The sequence below is a fragment of the Patella vulgata genome, chromosome 7 (genome assembly GCF_932274485.2).
Source record: "Patella vulgata chromosome 7, xgPatVulg1.2, whole genome shotgun sequence".
NCBI classification, from domain to species: Eukaryota; Metazoa; Mollusca; class Gastropoda; family Patellidae; genus Patella; species Patella vulgata.
Window position 1 is genome coordinate 29603553 of NC_065885.2, and position 15694 is coordinate 29619246.

Consider the following 15694-nt stretch of genomic DNA (forward strand, 5'->3'; position numbering starts at 1 on the left):
AAGTATGACGTAGATGGATCGCTGCGTACAGTATGCTACGAACTGCTACGAACAACACGAAGGTGTAAGAATCACTAAAGAAGTTCAAGAACCGTGAAAACGGATTACGAAGGGTTTATGTTTCAATAATCAATTACTTACTTCAAGAACCGTCTACAATTTATCTACGATTAGGAAAAAGTTTGGATTCTGTGCATTCGCAGCCCACATGAAAGCCGGACATAATCATAAACCCGAGGAAAATAAATAAAAAAAGAAAAGCTTTCTTATATAGTAAATTACATCTTTATAAACAAATAAATAAATTACATTTTCATTTCAATAAATGCATATATATTTATAAAGGGCGTATAGCCCTATTCTTTGGAACTTTAAAATAGACGGAATGGGGCTTAAAGCACATATTGTATACACGCACATATGAGTGTATGTAAAGTGATTTATATTCATTTTTTTTAAAACAAAAATATCGTCAATGTGTTAATTATCGTTGATATTCATGATCATTGTCTACATTAAAATAATTATTGTCAATATGTTAACATCGTTGATCTTCATGATCATGTTTTGATACATTAACAGAATTATCGTCAATTGGAACTTTTATAACAGATTGTGGATTTTCTATGATTATTTCTATATGTTTAGCAGCCCATGGTTGAATGTCTGATCGTGCTAACATAACATATAATACAGCACTCAATAACGCTATGCCTCCGCCCAAATAAAACACATTTCTCCATTCTTCTTGCGATTTCTGGAAGTAGAGAAATTGAGCTTTACAACACATATCAACAATAACTATGAAAACTATTTAGATGAAGAAATGGCTGTGGAAATGAAATGAAAAGAAGTTGAACATCCGACTGTTCTATTCCGAACGGGGCTAATGAGGACGGGCATACGCTATTAATACAGTGGACTATGAGCTAAACTTTGCCCGTGCAGCTACGCTAGGCCTATTCTTATATCGAATTCCAACTACCAAGGGATCCTTTACGTGCACGCCAATGTGTACACGGGACCTCGGTTTTTCGTCCCATCCGAACGACTAGACCGTCCTACATCTGGATGAACTTTCTCGGCCAATGCAATGATCGAACACCAGACCTCCAGGCTAGCGAACCAGCGTCTTACCCACTAAGTCGCCGGTTTAAATTAAAGTTAAAATTTCATATTTTCTAAGAAAGTCAAAACATAATTATTTCTAGTATGTCTTTTGCTCAATTGGTTGTCAACTCACTATTATACGGTCATAGGTTATCTTTCTCAAACCTAAAAAACTTCACACCGGAAATAATAACACAATTACCTCCCAATTACCTCCCTTGTTCCTATTCCCCACCATGGAATAGCTATCATCAAACGTTTGAATTTGAAGTTGAAAATGATATTTTTGCCAATTTCTTAACTGGCAATAGTGAATTATAGGATTAATAGGATTTTTCTTCAACAAGGTAGGACTGTTTATAGATACCATCTATTTTAGGGCTTTATTTTAATACATTTTAAAAATATAACTTAAAAATATGAAATTGTAACTTTAAAAGGTCCATGGTTTGAACAATTGCAACGTTTATTCATGAATCTTAAGATAACAGAGAGGTATAACAACAGTTTATATACTTACACGTGGTGTCAAGGCACCGGCTACTATTGGTGCTATCATACCAGGAAATCCACCAATAAAATTACTAAAACTACAGATGATTCCCGCATATCTAAGATGTATCAATAATTGACAAATATCAAAGGGATATAACAACTATGTCCCATTTTTAAAGTTCGGTATCATGTTTACAACAAAAAAAACCCAACGTTTTAAAATCATATAAAGTTTATATTACCTTGGTGCAAAATCCAATAAATTAGAACTATAGCCTGCCATAGAGAAACCATTAAATGCTGTACTAATTGATAAAAATACCACAGCTAACGTTCTTTGTTCTTTAGATATATAACCAGTTCCCATTAAAAATCCAGCAGCTCCGATGTAAGCTTTAAGAACATAATTAATTGAGACTTATACAAAACGGCTTCAATATCCTTCAGATGACGTATATTTAAAGTCTACCATTCGTAGACACGGGCAATTTAGCAAAGATGGAAAACTAGCATCTATTATGTTCGAACATCAAAATTATGTTCGAACATCAAAATTATGTTCGAACATCAAAATTATGTTCACAGAAATCGGCCGAACGACTTTCCTTTCCGCTTTATTTCTATTAAATCATTAAATGGGATAATCGCGACTAAATAAGTAACGACAAATACCGAACACGGAGAAATCTGTTCGGGGCGTTTCCAAGAAAATCGACGAATCTCATTCGGAACTACCGGATCCTGAACTTCCCGTACAGTAAATGATTGAGCTATACGTTTGTCCTTATGGAAACGATACTTATTATGTATGGAATAAATGCATGATTGTTTAAATAAGGTGTTCTATACCTGTCAGTTGAAATAATCTACGTGTACAAATCGTACTCAAAATTTTCTTCTGTCTAAGTTTATCAGCTATATAGCAGACGAGGAGGGCTGACATTGCTTCAAGTAAAACTGGTAAACACGATAAAAAACCATTCTAGAAAACGGAAAATAACACCAAAATTTCAGCGGTGATAACGATTTGCATTCATTCAACAAAACCGAAAGCTTGTTTATGGTGACGTTTCAATAATCAAGATGTTATAACATTTCATTATTTTTTATTATGATATTATTAAAACCAGATCATATGGCTACCAGGGAAATGTCGTTACGTCCAGAAGGTCATTTTATGTTCTTAAGACCATCGTAAGGTAAGTCACCGAGCGACTCCTAGAGATAGACGTTAGAATTACGTTATATTGTTTTAGGATTTTTTTTTTACTTACCGATTTGATATCATATTTTAAAACATCATGCATAAATGTTGGCATACATGTTAATAATGAATTATCTAACCAATTTGAACAAAAATTACACACACTGCAAGCCCAAGTAGCTGGACACATCAGTATAGCAAGCCAGGGTATTGGAGTCTCTGTCTATATAACAAGAAAAGACAACACGAAAGCTTATACATAATATTATTATCACAACTAATAACTATAACTTCAATCCATTCACCTAATTACTAATTGCTGTATGCACCCTGTTGACAGGAACATCCTGGAATGTGACTTGTTTGTTTTTTTCTCGGGATTAGATATTAGAAACCCTTCGGGAAAACATTAGAAATAGCTATCAAAAAGATTTTGACAGTTTCCCAGCGGAACTTTGTTATGGAGAATTATCTTGTTAGCAACACACACGCCTCTTTCGAAGTGCTATTCCAACCCATTTCGGGAAAAGTGAACTAAGTAATGCTTGCTGTTTACTTGTTGTATTTAAAGACATAATTTCTACCTTGGCCATGCAGATCGAGTCAATTCTGTCTTTCATTCTGCCCCATTGACATAAAAGACTAGGAAGTAGGTTTCGATCCACTTACTTGGGGTTTTGTATTATTAAGACTTTTTAATATATACTCCCGTTCCACAGCTGATATTCTTTTACTTAGTTCTGGACCATCAGAAACTGCTAATATCCACAAAATAGACCATAATACTGCAAACCCACCTACAATCAAATACAATCCTGTACGTTGATATAAAGATTAAAATGTAAGGGACAAAATTAGATTTGTGATTGTGCAGTTTTGTAATGAATGTACATGTATTTGGGTTCAAAGCTTATCTGGTGATGGTGATATACAACTTGCAGGGGATCTGTGTTTCTACTGATGTCACGGAAATTTGATTCCAAAGGATATTACATTGTTTGTGGTGTTAGCACTGATATTGTCGGTAATGTAAATGTAGCTGATTTAACTAGGATAAACTTCTTGGTGATCAGATAACATAGCCATTTAGTTGCCGCTACAGAGACAATATAGTATCATTCACACCACGCTCGTCGCACCTCTTGTCCCAGAATTACACCACAGCCGACGAGATATATAAATGCATTATGTGAGATCTAGTTCTGCCTGTAACAGGTATCTAAATCGTACATAGTCTATCTTTAATAGAACTGTTTGATTAGTACCTGTTATGTAATATACGGACGGTCAACCATAAAGAAAACGAGAATCACACAGAACGCCTGTTATGGAAAAGGTAACAATTGTGCCCATGTAACCACCTGAAATAATAGGCAATATAAAATATAAAATATAAATAATACATATAAGTGGTTTCAGTATACTGTAAAATGGGTTACATGTCCTAAATGCTCAGTTCCATGCAAAATAAATAACTTGAGACTGGAATTTCTTTAATTGTCATGACTTGAAAGTTCTTGTATAGCACGTAACCAAACAATAAATCGATACAATCACAATGTTATCAACTTGTAAAGAGGTTCATCAATCAAACGGGGTATTAAATGTATACATACCAATTCCTGTTATTGCTATAACTAGACTTGCTTCTAATGGTGGTGCCCATCTTCCCCACAATGTATATATAGATGGATATACAACACCCTGTAAATCAATGGTACACAGAATCGTTTAATCAATCTAATCTTTTAGTTCCTCTTGATCAACGTTTCAATGATCTCCTTGTTTCGGGTAATAATAAAACAGTAACCTTTAGTTTCAGACTCGCCCAGGACAACTCTTCATTTTCTAATGTAAAGATATGCCCTAATTTGGTGTCCAGAGAACAATCGATTATTTGTAGGCAATGCAAATTCCGCATTGATCAGGGTAACTTGACTAGTTAACAAGTAGCAAGCAGTGTGTGTCTCCCCTTTTTCATAAAATATTCAAAAATAGCAACGCAAAGCAGCTTTGTCTCACGTGCAGCTTATTCAGAGGAAAACTTGGATGTTGAGCAAACTTGATAAGGATCCAGGATCCTCGAAGAAATATTATCTATAGAATTCATCCTTTGCTTCCAACCATATAAAGCCTATATCGGCAAACGGGGGATAAATCAGGACCGAAAGGCTGTGGATTATGAATATCGATGACCCCAGTGTATCAAGCCAAATATGAAAAAGATACATTAAAAAATGAAATGGGTTTTAACGTCCAACTGTTCTGCTAAGAACGGGCTAATACGGTGTGCTATGACGCAACTTTGGCCTGGGCAGTGATGCTACGACCTACCCTTATATCGAATTCCCACTGCCAAGGGATCTTTTACGTGCACAATTTCGTCTCATACGTTGTCCCTTGATAGGCCCTCTCGCCTGCACCACTGACAAGGAGAAACCCCGCCCGATAATCGAGATGCACTCTCTCGGTCAACACCTATGAACTTTCTCGGTCAACGCCGGAACCCAACAGCGTAACGGAAAGTAACAGTATACTGAATATAATTAGTGTTTGTCTTCTCATAACCACAATGATTCACGCCAAATTTAAAACAGAAATCCGTCAAAAATGGTAACACCCTCTATCGCATTCACAAGGCAATTGTTGACGGGCGGACCGAATGACTGTATGACCACATAATGCGTCCAGACTGAAATTAGGGCGTATATAAATAAAGCGCAGTTAATCTATGAGTGTGAGTGCTTTTCATTTCATTGTAACGTACAAACTGGACTATTCTCAATTGTTTCAGATCTTGAGTTATACTGCCAGACGACCAGAACAGCTTCACTTTCAGATCCACATTTTAAGATCGCAATTAATTTATTTGATTTTTGTATGGTATGTATTTTCATTTTCAATTGTATAGTAACAGTTTGGATAATTATGTCAGATGTAACGTAGGTTTTGTTTTAACTTACCCCGCACAAACCGGCAATGACTCGGATTATGTAAACATAGATGACGTTTTGACCTGCAGCCAAAGGTGTCATCAATGTGACGATTCCAGCTAGCATTATTCCAATTCCGATAACAATTCTAGGTCCAAACTTTGAGGATAACCAGCCACCAGGGATTTGTAGAACCAAATATCCATAGAAATAGGCACTCAATAATCCAGTTTGGGTGGTTATATCCCAGTTCAAAGTTCCTTCCTGAAAAGTAAATTACAATGGACATTCTTCTGTTAACTGCCAATAACTCAACTATACAAGCTAAATTATTTCACACACATAATGAAACATACATTTACACTGCATGTCAGTTGTCCACCTTTCCACTGGACCGGTCATAATTTCTATTAGGCTAAGCGCTACAGTTCAAAATACATCGCAGGGCAAGGACGGACTAGGGGGTTCGTACCCCTACCATTGAGGGGCTCCGTGTTTTTTAAAAACTGGTTGTAAATGGTGCTTTCTAGCGTATATCATGAGTACCAAAGCCCAAAGACTGCTTTATTTACAAATTAATCAAAAATGAATTAAATTCAAGACTAAAATATGCCTCAAACTACGCGAGATTTTTAAATTCTTTATGGGCCCTGGTCCTATAGAATACTCACGACCCCCCTCCTCAATTCATCTCTATTAAAGGGCCATTAAATCAAATAACACAATTTTCAATAGAACTAGTGTAGTTATTTATCCCGTGGAATGCTCATGGTGGATTTGTTTTTAATTCGGCGAAATTGTTCAACGGGGCACCTATTTGATGCGTAATGTTTTGACCATTAAAATTAGTAGCCGTGTGTGTTGTTTTTTGGGGGTTTTTTGTTTACGTAGATCCAAATTACACTACAATAAAGAATAACATAAAATTTTAAGTTAGTTGGCTTCAGTCATTCATTCAAATGACAAGAAAAAAAATTGTGTTGCCATTGTATGGTAACTTACATCAGATCTAGATGTTGACTGGTTATGTAAATATGAGTTTGAAGAGTTGGTTTGATTGACCATACATACAATAGAAACACTGAGATTAGTACGTAAACTAAAGTGTGCCATGGTTCCTATAAATAGAATATAAGCCAGTTTCCATCTTTCACTCCAATAGTAAGGGACTGAAATAAAAATTGAATCAATTAATTTGCATACATGTGACTGAGGTATATACTGTAACAATAAAGACCCCGTTGCTATATTTTGTTTTTTGCTGGACCCTCTGTTCTGTAACTGAGTTAATTTCCTTCGTTGTTTTGCATGTAATGAAAGAAATGAAATGAAATGGCGTTTAACGTCTCACCTTTCTGCACCGATTGGGCTAATAAAGACGAGTGCAACGAACGAACATGGACGTATGTCGCGGTTGTAATGAATTGATGAATTTTGCGAAAAGCTTGTGCCTGAAAAATAAATACCGTCATTTGGACCGTTACACCTAAATGGCGGTTGAGTTTGAATTTGATGAACCTGTCGGACAAAATGGCCGCTTTTTGTACGCAAATAGTCTAAAAGTACGTAATACCAAGGTTGTGGACCCTCTAGAAGTCACAGTTTTTATCCGATCTTGATGACACTTAAAACATATGCTTGTATCCAAACGATCTCGGTTCCTTTCGATATTCATGCACATCGAGCTCCTGATTGTACAAAAAATCGCGTTTTTGTTTAGCTTGTTCTCTGTCCATCTCTTGCAAAATGTGGGCGTATCTTACCTGGCAACCGCTGGTTTCCTTTCTTATCACAATAAAATATCGGATACATAGGCAATCGAACATAAGTTATTCTACAAATTTCGATATACCCCAAATAAATAATTCTAAAACTCTTACCAATAAACTGTGGTTGCATAATATGGACAATAAATTTCCACATTTTTCGTCCCATTCGAATTATATAAGTCATTTCACCTACCTCTTGAATTAACGTCTTCATTTCCCTCCTCATTTTTCAGTAATGGCGTTTTTTCACTAGCCATTTTAAGAAATTGTGGTTTTTTTTATTATTATTAAACAACACTTTGGTTATATCCAGAGAATAAGATAAAACTGCTTCCTCGACTCATACTTGGTTTGTGGATTAATCAGTACGCTAATCATAATACGTATACATGTAAATAGAATAACAATGATACCTGTTGATATATAGTCGGGTGTATTTTAATATGACATTTATACAATAATATCATCTTCAACACCACAAAATATCAACAATTATACTCCTCATCTTCTCTACACTAAATATTAACTCCTAAATGTAATATAACAACATTCAATATAAACCGTTGACCCTATCATGACCTAATCAACAATTGACAGTAAGTAAAAATGAGTAAGATGAACCAGTTCAAAGGAAAATGTAATTATACTCAGCTTGCTACATCACTAATCGAAATAGCACGTCAAATCATTTTGACCTAAACCGAAGCGTTTATGCTCCTGGTCTATGACAAAGTAAACAGGGCCGGGTAACTTCAACATTTTAAGCCAGTCAACAGCTTCAAATTAATTAAAAAATATATTCGATTATACGATAGATAGAGACAATGATAATTATTCTCTTGTATCCTATCCATCTTCACTTATGTGTGTTGATATGAACAGCGGGGAAATAATACTTCTTAAGCATAGGAATAACTTAAGTCGGTTTAATAAGAATACAAATTAGTATACTTTAACGTGACAAAGGTGTGATTTACCTGCCCTATATCAATCACCTGTATTAAAACAAAGAAAAAAAGAACTCGACGGTTATATTAATGTAACTATTGTCATTGCTATGGCGTGTTATCTGATAACGATCTGTTGTCAATATGGCAAGTAAAACTAGGATACGACGGTCAAACCTCTTCAGATGTCATTTTATTTATGAAGCATTCATTTATACGTCATAGGGGGCTGGATGACCGAATGGTTACCGCGTACGCGTTGTACCATAAGGTCTGTCATTGAGTCAGCTGGCGTGGTTTCCATTCCCCTGCTGTATTCGACAAGGAGTGAGGTCGCCTGTCCAACCTCGTGGGTTTTTTCCGGGTGCTCCGGTTTCCTCCCACTGCTAAAGACCCCTACGCGCAAGCGAATTATTCAAAGATAATTGAACCATATGCTAGTCCCGAAATGACCTAGTTTGTGTCGAGTGGACGTTAAACCCCATCTCTCTCTCTCCCTTTATACGTCCATTTTTTATTGTGGATGTATATTGTCGTCACCTGCACACACCTTTTCAACTGAGTATACGGTGCTACTCAAATTTGAACATGCCCGCAATGTATAGTTTCCTTGCAACCGACGAAAGTCCCACCTTGCACTACATCCTCTTTTAAACATGATTTGTTAAACTTTTCTTATTCACTGTTTGACACTGAATGAGGTTAAATGTTACTTGAACTTTGAACTGTGAATAAGTAGATAAGTGGGTCATAAGTGTACAAATTGGCGTGCTAGTAAAAGAACTCATAGCACACTGCATGGTATCCCCGTCTTCATTAGCCTAGTTGGGCAGAACAGTAGGAAGTTAAGCCACATTTCATTTTATTTCATTTCATTGTGTGATCAAGTTCAATATATCCATTGACTACCATAAAATACGAAATAAAAATAATGATTTTCCTCCTTAAAGATGCATTATGTAAGAGCTAAAGTTGCCAATTGCAGGTTTTTATTTTGGGTTGAAATGTTATATAAATTTTTATCTATTATTCGTTAAGAAAAGGTAAATTAAATTAAATTTTCAATATATTCATTTTTCATTATCTATTTTTGAACTATTATAGCAAGAACGGTCAGCTCTATATCTAAATATTACGTAAGGGATCTTTAATCAATATGCAAAATTAATAATATATAAACAAATAATAACGATTTTTTATATAGTAAAACACCTTTATAATTAAAATATATTATTAATACAAATGAATATAAAAATATAGCAATGGCAGTATCAAATATACAAATTGGCAGTATCAAATATACAAATTGGCAGTATCAAATATACAAATTGGCAGTATCAAATATACAAAATGGCAGTATAAAATAGATGTGTTCTTTAATATAATAAATCTACAAAGTAATAAGCTGTAAAGGTAAAGTCGAAGGCATGTTTGGGGCTCAAAAACATCTTATAAATATTTAGATTTTATCAACAGACATCTTATCCATATAGGTCTATAGTCTGTTACACTGATGATAATCTGAGCGAATGATGTCTAGTTTTACAAGTCATATGGCGTGGTTTTCCCCTTGTCAGTGGTAGGGCATACAGGGCAGAGGGCCTGGCACGGGACAATGTATAATCGTTCGGATGGGACGAAAAACCGAGGTCACGTGTACATAGGCCTATATATTGGCCTGCATATTTTTGACTTAATTCACGCTAATTTCCATTTCATTTTTCTATCAAATAAATCAATTATTTCCAAACTTGTCCATAAAGTAAAATTCTCGACGGCGCCTGATTTTTTTTAACCTTTTCGACTTTAGCTGATAATACATAGAATGGATTGTAGGCATCTGAATTGTGATAGTTAGAACTATCGTCAATGTTAAACATAATTTATGCAAGAGATAAATCTGTCTATTGCAGTTCTTGCTTTAGGCCTGAATTAACCTATCCAGACCATAATCAACTCTAGATAGCATCGCTAGCCTGCGATCTTTAGTGGATTATGAGCCGATTTACTGCATAACTTTCCTTCAAGATTTAACGATTAAATGGATAATCGAGACTATGCTGTTTATCGTACTGACTTTAGTAATGATGATCAAGGCTATCCGGAAATTTCAACCACTTAGTTCTCGGTTGATAGTGGATCAATTTGAATGAAATTGCCTTTACATTATCCAGTTTTTAACCAATATAGCGAGAACTGCAAACTCGTTATCGAATCTCCCATAATGTATCTTTAATAGGTTTAAGATAAAATTAACTATAGAATCATATTTTATGAATATCTGGATATATATATTTACAACTATCGTCAAGATTAATATAAGAGTTTTTAAAACCTTCCTCTTCTGTTTCTAGAGTATTTAACGTAATGGGTATATCAGTAACAAGGCTGCTAAAACTTGGTCTACAACCCGGATCAGCTTGCCAACATTTCTCCATTATAACATACCTGTATGGAAAAATAACATTATGAGACTGTTGAAAATATTTACTTCTGGAAAAACTCTTAACTATGATAATATACTGAAATATTAAAGGAACTATACCGTGATTTTTCGAAACTGTATAAAACAAACAATAAACATGTTGCATGTTAATTGGAAAGATATGTGCCATCGGTTACATTCACTGTATGTACTTGAAATATTTAATAGCCGTTCCAGTTTCATTATTACAAATTATAAAGGGATATAAATATATGAAAATATAAAGGGATTTAAATATATGAAAATATCAAGGAATTCAAATATATAAAATTATAAAGCTATTCAAAAATTATAAAGGGATTTAAGTATAGAAATAATAAAGAGATTTATGAAATTATAACATATTGGGATTGATAGTTTCTTTTAATGATTCCTGTATGCTAGGTATCTTAACATTTTTGTAAAATCTCAAATTATACCTAAGATCAGTTTCTTTGTAAAGGGTAACAGGGTCGAAAAATTAATACAGGTATAACTTACATTTCTATTGGACAATATTCTGGTCTGGCTAATCTTCTACCTGATAATAAATATCGCTGCATATCCCACATATCGACATCAGAATAAGGGTTAACTCCCCTGGTCATTAATTCCCACAATAAAACTCCATACGACCACTGAAATAATGGGAAATGTTATTAGAGCAAAACATCGCTTGATCATCACCACGGCACAAAACATATTTGAATTTAAAAATACAAAACTTTTGAAAAATAGGGATGTCAATGTTGATTTGTTTGTGCGTATCTGAATCCGAATATTGCATTCAATATCATCGGCTACACCACCCAAACCAACAAAAAGCTCAAAATTTACACATTTCAATCAATTATACTGTTATTTAGAGGGTCGGCCATTCCAAGGCCTTGATAAATTTTTACTGGCTGTTAGGAGAGACGCCGCCGTGAAACTTTCTACCTTGGTCATTTCTTGATCGCTCCAAAGTTATTTTCCTGAATTATGAGATTGGACAAACATTGCGGATTATTTAGCGAACCGAATAAATTATCAATCAGCGAATTTTGAAGCAAAATCCCATGATCATTTTCAGATGAACCCGAGTGACACACGGTTTATCTATAATAAGATGTTCTTACCACATCGGACATAGAGGTAAATGTCCCTTTTTGTATACTTTCTACGGCCATCCATTTTATAGGTAATCTTGCTTTATGATCTCTACAACTATAATATTCCTGGGCATAAACATCTCGTGTTAAACCAAAATCAGCAACTTTAACACGAAGGTTAGCATCCAACCTATATTTACATTCAAAACAAGTCATTAACATTTAATATAAAACTGACCACTATTACAATAATACATGTACTTCACTACACTAAAACCCAAAAATATATTATTATTTGAATACAGTTAAACCTTTTCAGTCGAACTTTTATTTATTCGAGAAAGTGAGAGTTAAATAAAGGCGTTGTTAGGAGCTAATTTGACAGATAGAATTCGAAATAAGAGTAGGTCGTAGCGCCGCTGTTCGGGCAAAATGGCTCTTATATAGCACACAAAATCTATTATGATATAGTTAACCTTTTTCCTCATACTTATCCCTCTTTAGATAAATCTGGTGATCACGGTGGTCTAATTCCTACATGAAAAAATGTATATGTATTTTATTTGGTATCATTGTAATATACTTACATACAGTTTCGAGCAGCTAGATCACGGTGAACAAATTTAGACTTAGCCAAATAATCCATTCCCTTTGCCACATCAACCCCAAACAGTATCAAATCTTTAATGGTTGGTTTCTGAAATAAAACAATCAAAATTTATTATATTTCGGTCATTATGGTCTCTACTATATTATTAACACATCGCATGCATATCAAGGAAATCGCGCTTTTAAATTCTTAGCATACTAACATTGCCAGGGTTCCGTATATAACTGAGAAGATCTCCATTTTTCATGAAAGGTAAAACGACATATGGAATGGCTTGGTCTGCTAGACATACACCCATCAGTTTTAATACATTCTCGTGGCTAAAATCCTTCATAATCAACGCCTCCTCTAAAAATGTGTTTAATTCTTTCTCATCTGGTGTCTTTTCTGAAATGTAACAAAATGGCTTATACACATTGCATATCATTATTTGTAATAACCAAGGATTTTTGTTGTCAGCCACTGGTGTGCAAATCACGGGCTCGACCCCTGTGTTTCTCGAGAAATTATTCAGGATTTTTCAGGTTAATCCCCCTTGTCATTGGTGCAGGGCGGAGGACCTGGAAAGTCGTTCGGGTGGGATAAAACTAACGAGGTATCTTGTACACGCAGTCGTACACCTATAGTAACCCTCGGCAGTTGGAATTCGATGTAGATTCGGCGGAAACACCGGTGTCGGGGCAAAATATGCCTTATAGAACACTGCATGGCGTATTTATTGTATGACAACATTATGACAACAAGGTTACAACGTCATCGTTTGGGACATACAAAGAAAGTACAAGACTTCTTTCGAAATGAACGTCAATTCCCTGTTGATTGGAAACAACACTCCTGTATGGTTATTTATAAATTGTTGTCTATGTGCAGACGACTGGAAACCAGTATAGGGCACGAAGTTTTATTATTATACACAAGAGTCGCTTTTAACTAACAACATTTATTTTCTTTCTGTGCTTTAGGTCTATAATATTAAACTTTTGGGGCAGTCAGGTACAATCTAACTTGATTTCGTCCATAATAAAAAGAAATCGCATTAAGGCATTAAACGATTGATAAGTAGAGAATGTCAACTTACGTTTTAATGTTTTAATCGCCACTTCAATGCTTTCAGTTCCAGCATCACTTTCTGGGTTTAAATAAGTCCCTCTATACACACATCCAAAATTACCTACAAGTATAATTATACTTTTTATAACCATTAGGATTTGTTATAAATTGATAACAGTCATTGTGTTAGCAATGATACTCTTCTAATTGAGGGGGAATAACTGACTTAACCAACAACAAAAAAACTGTCGTATACAAGGTATACAAGAATTTGATATGTTTGGTTCTTCAGCATTTTACTTCCTATAGAAACAAACTGCTTTCAGAATACAGAAACAAACTCTTCCCAGTACACATAAACAAACTGGTTCCTTTATACAGAAACAAACTGTGCCCTTTGTACAGAAACAAATTGCTTCCTTTATACAGAAAAAGGTTGCTTCCTTTATAAAGAAACAATTTTTCCCAGCACATAGAAACAAACTGATTCCAGAATGCAGAAACAAACTGATTTCTGAATACAGAGAAAAATGTTTCCAGCTCACAGAAACAAACTACTCCTAGCAAACAGAAACAAACTACTCCCAGCATACAGAAACAAACTGCTTCCGGCAGTTATGCAGAAAAAGATTGCTTCCAGAATTCAAAAACTGATTCCAGCACACAGAAACAAAATGCTTTCAGCACACGGAAACAAAATCCTTCCAGCACACAGAAACAAAATGTTTCCAGCACATAGAAACAAAATACTTCCAGCATGTAAAACTAACTCACCTTTTCCGATTTCTTCTTGTATTATAATATGTTGTTGATGAATAATCAAATTGTCTTTTTGGAATATTGAGAGAGTAGAGCTAGTTAATCTGTCAAAAGATTGCGTATCTGTTAAAGAAAACGATATATTACTGATTCAACTTAAACATAGCCTACATGCCATGGTACAAGATGAAAACTCAATGGTGATGCGTTGTTTTTTGTTTTACTGATCAAGATATGTCAATATCAACAGAACTGGAATATTTTAATAAAATGAAAATGAAAACTTTTTGTTTAACAAAGAAATACAACGGATAAATTAATAAAAAGAGTAGGGTGGAGGTAGAAAGCTTAGCATAAACTTGCTTATCAGGAGTAAATCATTCCAAAGGCATATAGCTAATATTTATGCATGTGTTTGGTTTGATGCTTCAAAATTGCGTAGCACAATTAATTGTTAGTCTATGAAAGTCGATAATACTAAAAGGGGAATTTTAAATGCGGAATTTTCTGAGAGTTGTGATTATCTTACCTATATCATCCAGACTGTTAAGTGACTGGGACATATCATCGTCAACACCGGTGACTCGAATGTCAGGGATTCTGTAAACAATAGTTTTTTGAGACATAAACCCGTTTTGGATATTTCCTTTGTGAGAACGCCAGTTTCTGATGAAGATGATTGCGATGATGATGATTATAATAAGTAATACTGGAACAAAAATTAGCCACCACAAACTGATGATTTGTAGAGCCATGTCCATAAACTGTACAGTACCAGGGTAGAATTCCAGATTTCCTATGACCACCTGAAAAAAAACCAACAAAAACCCACCAGAGGTTTCTAGCTAGCAAGACAAGAAAACGTTCCCAGTTACATTTAGTCATACCTTCATAAGGTCTATCTGGTACACAGAAACGATTCCGAATAGACTTTGAAATAATGCATGTACAGCGTAGTAAATGGCAAATTGTTATATACAATAATCTTCCTTTTCTTTTTAAAGTTTAAAAAAAAACGTGAGTTAAAACAAATATCCTTAAAGCCACATCAAATTGATTTTCTATTCTTTGGGGTGTGGATAACTAAATAGCCACTTGAATCATGTGAAAGATATTTTATTTAAAAAAATTTGAAACTAAATGCTTTTTGAATAGAAGAACCAAGTATTTCTGATTTTCAATTAAGTCTTTTTCCTGAAGAAATAAGAAAGAAAGGTTTTACAGGATGTTCCTGAAGAATAGAAAATCATATCAGTGTGGTC

At 34.6% G+C, this 15694-nt stretch overlaps 1 protein-coding gene across 3 annotated transcripts in view; it reads right to left on the bottom strand.

The window, feature by feature from the left end:
- The window catches only part of LOC126827069 (hepatocyte growth factor receptor), a 108123-nt gene that overhangs the window by 83383 nt on the left and 9046 nt on the right, over positions 1 to 15694 (bottom strand). The window contains exons 13-20 of one of the 3 annotated variants that reach the window (XR_008788761.1): positions 14962 to 15238; positions 14448 to 14555; positions 13702 to 13794; positions 12826 to 13010; positions 12601 to 12710; positions 12041 to 12203; positions 11424 to 11560; positions 10618 to 10906 (exon numbers count right to left, since the gene is read on the bottom strand). Coding sequence is in view for 2 of the 3 variants with exons in the window: in XM_050556247.2 (XP_050412204.1) it covers positions 10723 to 10906; positions 11424 to 11560; positions 12041 to 12203; positions 12601 to 12710; positions 12826 to 13010; positions 13702 to 13794; positions 14448 to 14555; positions 14962 to 15238 (1257 nt within the window). In the remaining variant the exon portion in view is untranslated. Of the gene's footprint in view, positions 1 to 9670; positions 10907 to 11419; positions 11561 to 12040; positions 12204 to 12600; positions 12711 to 12825; positions 13011 to 13701; positions 13795 to 14447; positions 14556 to 14961; positions 15239 to 15694 lie in introns of those variants that run through there. The other 2 variants (XM_050556247.2, XM_056102309.1) reach the window with 2 other exon arrangements.